The sequence below is a fragment of the Vigna unguiculata genome, chromosome 11, assembly GCF_037176805.1.
Source record: "Vigna unguiculata cultivar grain cowpea cultivar isolate G323 ecotype 2 chromosome 11, ASM3717680v1, whole genome shotgun sequence".
NCBI lineage: Eukaryota > Viridiplantae > Streptophyta > Magnoliopsida > Fabales > Fabaceae > Vigna > Vigna unguiculata.
The window spans coordinates 5848891-5856732 of record NC_140802.1 but is presented as its reverse complement, the minus strand read 5'-3'; the positions used below and the strand labels follow the sequence as shown (position 1 = coordinate 5856732).

Genomic DNA, 7842 nt, shown 5'->3' with positions numbered 1-7842 from the left:
TTAGACACAATTTCTTGAGAAATACTTTTTGACAAATTATCTCTCAAGTGAAGCTATCCCTTATTGTACATCATCATCATGATATCTTACAAACTTTTCAAAATTTTTAAAAAGACAATTCAATCATTCTTATCATTTGAAGTGTTTTTTCACAATGTTTTTCATCCCTTTTAGAGCTATCAAAACGGGTAATCCGACCCAACACGACTCGACCCATCACTGGTTGATCACTTAGTAAGCCAATCCAACCTGACTCACTTATTAACGAGCCAAAAAAATTTGAACCCGGTCCGGCCTGACCCACCACGGGTTGGTGGGTTAAACGGGTTGGCTCACAGGCTCACTTAATTAAAAAAAATATAATTTTATTTTTATTTTTTTCAGTCAAAACTAAATTATAATTCTAATTAAAATCTAAATAAACTTCAATACAATCCAAATACAAACTAAAATCACAAAAAATACAAATTATCTATGTGTTGGCTAAAAAAACTACCTAACTTGACCCAAATACAAAGCCCAACTTAACAAAAAACAATTGTGTGATCCTTTATTTGCGGGTTGTTGAGCCAACCCGGCTCACCACGAATTCAATCCAGATGAGCCGGGTTCTACGCGAGTCAAGTCAAAAATCAACCTGTATTGAAATTTATAAAAAAATTTCAACCCAACCTGGCCCGAACTTGTGGTGAGCCGGGTTGGTTTACGGGTCCCAACCCATTTTGACATCTCTAATCCCTTTAGACGTTAGAATACTAATTATTATAATTGGATAAGTCATGTTTGTACTATTGGTATATGCATATGTATACCGAGGTTGATCACTACTAAAAAAACTCATATTTCCCCTACTAATTTTGTTTAGAAATTTTTGTTGTAGGAAATACTTACAAATTTTGTTATGGATAAACAATTGCAGAAAATTGCTGCCTTTTTTTATAAATATTTTGTATAAATTGTTAGGAATCCAAGTGTGAATCTAAGTCCCACATTGACCATAAATGAGAAAGTAGAGCACCATATAAAGATAAAGACCTATAAACCCATCGCCTTAAGGTTTTGGGTTGAGAGTGGTGTCAGTGTCTTATGTGGTTAGGCTCAGATCTCATTGGTGTTGTTCTCCCCAGTGAAACCCCCTCCTTATAAACCTGACAAGTGGTATCAGAGCCGATGGTTAAAACCGGCTCCGACGAGTGCAGTATGGTCCTAGTATCGAAAGTCTTCCTGACAGTGTGGGTCAGGTAAAGCGTGTCCCGTTAAGAAGAACGGCGGTACAGAAAAAGAGTACTCGTGGTTGGGAATGCTTCCGCTGGAGGGGGAGATTTTTAGGAATCCAAGTGTGAGTCTAAGTCCCACATTGACCAGAAATGAGAAAGTAGAGCACCATATAAGGATCAAGGCCCATAAACCCATCGCCTTAAGGTTTTTGGTTGAGAGTGGTGTCAGTATCTTATGTGGTTAGGCTCAGGTCTCATTAGTGTTGTATCTCCCCAGTGATACCCCCTCCTTAAAAACCTAACATAAAACACGTTTCACAACAAATTTTGTATGAAATACTTACAAATTTTATAATTTTGTAGGAAATAATTATCCACAAAAGAATTATCTATCAATTAAGATTCTTAGAACAAATAACAGGAAAAAAATTTTATAATTATTTTTAATAGATTTGCAAGAAAAATTTCATGTAATATAATAATTTTTAATAGTGAATGCTGCAAATAATTAAGATGGTCACAACTTGAGACTTAGGAAATGTCTTCCTTTCACCTTAAGCTCCTCTTCTATCTCTTCAAGGATCGAATTCTCGGAGGATATTTTATATTATTTTTATTTTTATTTTTAAAGGATGAAAATACTAAAAAAAATAAAATAAGAGAAAATTAATTTAAAATAATCAATTAAAAATGATGAGATTAGATTTTAATTGCTTCGATAGAAGAAAACTAAAAAATAATTTAAGGCGTATAAATTTTAGTGTTGTAATATTAACTTTGTATACAGTTTGAAATAAAATGTGTTATGATTAATAGTTTGTAGAAAAATATAAGTGAGAAATAAAAAAAAAAAGATTTAAATTTTAGAACATTAATTAATAATTATTTTTTTTTAGTTTTTCTCCCATTTTAAAAACACAAACAAGAACAGAAAACTCTAAACATATTCACTTAATGTTCCCAATGGGTCTATTTAAGAATTTTTCTTTAAAAAAGTATTGTTTTGAAGAAAAAAAAAATCACTTTGTTGTCCTGTGATTTTGTTTTCTATGAAAAAAAAAATAAGAGACATAAACCTCTTACCCACGTATGTTAGTTTTGCATGTACTTTGCATTTCACAAACAAAAGCACTCGCAGACCTCAAATTCAGGTACTACTTTGGTTTCACTTTCAGACGCAAAGGGTAGCAGAAACCCAATGCAAAGAACTGATGCAACAACCTATATAAACACATACAACGTTGTTGTCTTTGTCATAAATCTCCAGCAAGAGAATCATCATCATCATCATCATCATCATCACAACATGGGACCCTTTTGCAAAACCCTTTTGTTTCTACTCGTTCTCATGGCTACCTATGATCCTGCTACATCCACAAACTCTACCACAGAGACATCATCAGAAGAAGAACCCAAACGCTCTCCCGATGGATTGTTCTTGTTCACCGTACATATGCTTATAGTGAACAAGCTTGGTCACGGCACACCTCTCACTCTTCATTGCAAATCCAAAAACGATGATCTTCAGGTTCATGTCATTCAATATGACCAAAGTTTCAGGTGGAAATTCCGACCTAATTTTTGGGGAACAACGTTGTTCTACTGTTACTTTTGGTGGAGTGGGGGAAGAGGGGCCTATGATATCTACAAGGATCGGAGGGATCATGATAGGTGCACTCATAACTGTGATTGGTATGTCACCAAAGAAGGTGTAGAAGGTTACACAGAAGAGAATAAGAATTATGGCAAAAAACGTAGACGAGACATATTGTTCAAGTGGGACGATACAGACAAACTTACTAAGGGTGGAGAAGTATAAGATGCTAAATTAGGTCATCACAATATCCATCATCCATGTCAATAAATATCTCATGTTTACATGTGATGTATGTTTCAAATATTTAATATAATTTATAAAATATATAAAAATTATGATATTGTTATTAATGACTACTATTATAACATCCCTGGCGCCACCCAATACATCCCAACCCCTCGCCCCAAGTGTCTCCCCACTTCGCAAGGCAGGTTGTTGTCAGTGGATATCAAACTCCCAACCTGACCTTTAACACCCTGGTAACGCCAAAGATGCTAAGGGGTGGCGTCAGGGATGTTATAACTATAATCTTATAGGTCAATAGTTTTTACATTTATTTTAGTTTAATCAAATTGATTAATATTTGTTCTCTTTTATTTATAAGAAAAAATATTGTTTGACACCATTTCACGACCATTTGAAAACTTGTATAAGGGTAAAATAGTATTAATAAAAGTTAACTTTTATATTTTTAGAAGAAAAAGAAAATAAATAATAGTGGGGAGTAATGTTAAATGGTAGTAAAAAAAAAAGTGGTGTCAAAATATCATTGTCCTATTCATAAATACTATCAACTACTTATAAAAAGTGTTTTTTAATTTTCCATTATATATTAATTTTTTTAAAACATTAGTATTGTTAAGAGGTATTTCGCTACGCTCGGTCTGATCTGACAGATAGTTGTATCTTTAAAAAAAAGCATATTATTTTATTTGTCTTGTGTAATTGGACTGCTTTTGCTTTAAGGAAAACATTGTGCGTCTTAACCTAGATTTTTTTTAATACTTTCTTTGTTTATAAATTTATTTTATATTATTATTATTATTTGTTATAAGAAATTCTTAAAAAGATCTGCAATGAATCTATTCTCACCTCAGGATTTGAAACAATCATTCAAAAAGATAATAACAAGTGATCATAAATGCAAACACCCTATCAATTTCATTGTTCTTAGTGAGTAGATTTTCAAGAGTTTAAGTTCAAATAACAAACGAGTAGTTATTAAACTTTATATATACATGGTATGATGCTTTCCCTTTCTTTCTAGTAATTATAAACAATATTCGTCTTGGCTATAATCTATCTAGTTAGGAGTGATTGTATTGAAAATAATATTACGTGTCTTAGCCAAAAATGATTATATCAAAAATAATATTCTATGTTTAATCTTGAGTGGTTGCACTTCAAATAATATCGTAATTTAATCATAAGTAGCTAAGTTGAAAATAATACTCCATGTTTAGTCATGAGTAATTACAGTTAAAATAATCAATTCTAGTAAAAAATTATTGTGATAAAAAGAATATTCAATTTTAGTGAATAATGATCGAGATCCAAATAATACTGATATATATATATATATATATATATATATATATATATATATATATATATATATATATATATATATATATATATATATATATATATATATATATATATATATATATATATATATATATATATATATATATATTCTAACAATAATCTACCTGGTGACATTCAAAATGATGATTGAGAACTGAACATACTTTTCATTAACAGACGAACCAATTTGACCTGGTTTTTCACAATGTTTTTCATCGCTGTAAGACGTCAAAATACTAATTACTGTAATTAGATATCTAGTAAGTCATGTTTATGTATGATAATTTGGAGAACCCTATTGTTATGTTGACACTCTCACATCACTAAGCTAGAAGAAGTTGAAATTGATTAAGTTAAAAATAAGGGTTAAATATGTTTTTGTCCCTAATTTTTAGTGAAAATTGAAATTAATTTCTCTCCAAAACTTTGATCCAATTTAATTCCCAACTTTTATAACCAAATTTTGTTAAGTTTATTTTACATTTCAAATGTGTTTCATGATTGTTTCTTAGTACACATTGAAGAAAAAAAATGTGTTAAACGATGTAAACAACTCAAATGCTATCACGAGATGCATTTGAAATGTTAAATAAACTTAACAAAATTTGGTAAAAATGATTAAATCCACACCGTTTTAAAGTTGAGGGACTAAATTGAGTTAAAATTTTGAGAAGAACTAAGTTCAATTTTCACTTAAAGTTAAGAGATAAAAACATATTTAACCCTAAAATATTGCTAATAATTAGGATGGTCACACAACTATTGTGAGTTGATAAATGTCTTGATTTGATCCTTTCACACAGTGGCGGAGCTACTTGGGGACAGGGAGGGCCCTGGCCTCCCAAGATTTGATTTTATATATATATATATATATATATATATATATATATATATATATATATATATATATATATATATATATATATAATATAAAAATATATTTAAAATTTATTAATTTTTTTAAATTATAGATAATATATTAGAAATTAATAAAAATTAAATTTTTTATTTTTTATTTCTTTTATTTAATGTAAATACATAATAAAACATAAAATTAAATATAATAAAAAATAAAAATATTTAGGTTTAGTTTTTATTTAGAACCTGATTTTATTTAAAAATTGATAGTAGGATTAGGTTAATTATACCAACAAAACAAATCATCCATATTAAGAGTTTCAATTTTAATGAAAAGATCATTGATATGTTTTGAGGAATTTAACGAAATTTATCATATAAGATGATCAGTTTTTCAAAAATTGGGATCAAATTAAAACAAAAAAAAAATGGAGGACCAACTTAACATTTTTCAACGAAAGCATGAATCAAAAGAGTAATTAAACCAAATATTTATTAACCTAATTTTTATTTTTCTTTTCATTTTTTTTTTAGTTTTTCACAAATTGTAATAATCTCTCACTCTCACATGTCTTCTTTTTGTTTTTAAAGAAAAAAAAGTTAGACATAAACTCATTATATTTCTCATTTATCCTCTTCCTTTCCTGTCTTTTGTCTTATTTTATAATGAAAACATTATTATTTTTTATCTAATGAGCTTTTTGTATATTCTTTTTTTTTATGAATATTGAAAAAAATAATAGTGTATTATGTATTAAGAATAATGAATATATTTTTCTTTTAATAATTACATGTCTCAATTTTTTATTAGATTATGATCAATTATTTTTTTATTATTTTAAAAAAGTATGTTGATAAAGAATGAAAGAATAAATTAATCGTTTAAGAGTGATGAAAAGAAAATTATTAACTAAAACAAGATAGATTCTACCTCTTCACATATTTTAAAGCATTATACTAATGATAAAAAATGTTCAGTTAAAGAAGTCATTATTTGAAACATTATACTAATGATCGAATCTAATGATTTCAAAATTATATTACTTTGGCCCCTAGACATTTTTAGTCAAGATCCGACACTGCTTTCACAGCACCTTAAACTACTCTTTTAATCGAATTCTTGGAGGATTTTTTTGATAATTTTTCTGTGTTTTTAAAAGATAAAAAAATTAGAATAATAGAAAATCAATTTTAATTAATTAATTAATTAATTAAAAATGATGAGATTAGATTTTAATTGCTTCGAGAGAGAAAAACTAAAAATAATTTAAGGGTGAATAAATTTTAGTTTTGTAATATTATTTGAAATAAAATGTGTTCTCTCTATAACCGTTTGTAGAAAAACACGAGTGAGAAATAGAAAGTAAATTTATAATTTTAGAACATCAATAATTTTTTTTTTTTTTAAATAAGAGACATAAACCTTTTACCAACGTTACTTGGTGTAATAGTTTTGCACGAACTTTGCATTTCACAAACAAAAGCACTTCCAAAACCTCAAATTCGGTTGCTATATTGGTTTCACTTTCAGACGTAAAGGGTTGCAGAAAACCAATGCAAAGAAGTGATGAAATGGAACCTGATGCAACAACCTATATAAACACATACAACGTTGTTGTCTTTGTCATAAATCTCCAGCAAGAGAATCATCATCATAACATGGGACCCTTTCGCAAACCCCTTTTGTTTCTAGTTTTCGTGATTATGGCTACCTGTGATCCTGCTACATCCACAAACTCTACCACCACCGAGACATTATCAGAAGAAGAACCGAAACAGCCTCTGTTTGGATTTTACTGGTACACCGTGCATATGGTTATAGTGAACAATCTTGGTGGTGACAACTTACCTCTCACTGTTCATTGCAAATCCAAAAACGATGATCTGCAGGCTCATGTGATAGACTATAAGAGAAGTTTTAGGTGGCACTTTCGTCCTAATTTTTGGGGAACAACGTTGTTCTTCTGTCACTTTTCATGGAGTGGGGGAGAAGGGACCTATGATATCTATAAGACTAAGAGGGATTCTCGTAGGTGCACACGTCACTGTGATTGGTATGTCACCCAACAAGGTGTAGAAGGCTACACAGAAGATGATATGTTTTTGGGGCCACGTAGGAAAGACATAGTCTTCAAGTGGAAAAATCAATGACTCTAAAACATACTAAGATACTAAATTATGTGATCACAAAATCCATCATCCATCACGATGTGTGTGGTGTTCTGTATGTTGAAAATATTTAATAGAATTTAAAAAATAAATATTGTTTATAGAAGAATAATTTTTAACTTTATTCAATTTGTTTTAGTTTAAAAAGACTTATTATTATTTAATCTCTTTTACTTATAAATACTTCAAAACATAAACAAACACAATAGTTCATGAAAAAGTGTTTTTCAATATTTCGTTCTATATTATCTTTTTAAAACATTAATGGTTATAAGGTTTAAAGATATATTTCGATTCACTCGATTAATATGATAGGATTATTGTTTCGGAACACATTATTTTATTTTTCCTGTGTAATAGAAGTGTTTTATCTCTAAAGACATTATTTTGTATGTCTCAATCCATACTCTTTCT

General features: G+C 29.1%; 1 protein-coding gene across 1 annotated transcript; it reads left to right on the top strand.

Moving 5' to 3' along the window:
* Positions 1-6963: 6963 nt before the first annotated feature.
* On the top strand, positions 6964-7410 carry LOC114170110 (S-protein homolog 5-like). The gene has a single exon (XM_028055598.2). The coding sequence runs from the start codon at positions 6964-6966 to the stop codon at positions 7408-7410; it is 447 nt and encodes a 148-aa protein (XP_027911399.2).
* Positions 7411-7842: the final 432 nt, after the last annotated feature.

Coding starts and splice junctions, on each gene's coding strand:
- LOC114170110 (XM_028055598.2), top strand. CDS start 6,964: ATGGCTACCTGTGATCCTGCTACATCCACAAACTCTACCACCACCGAG.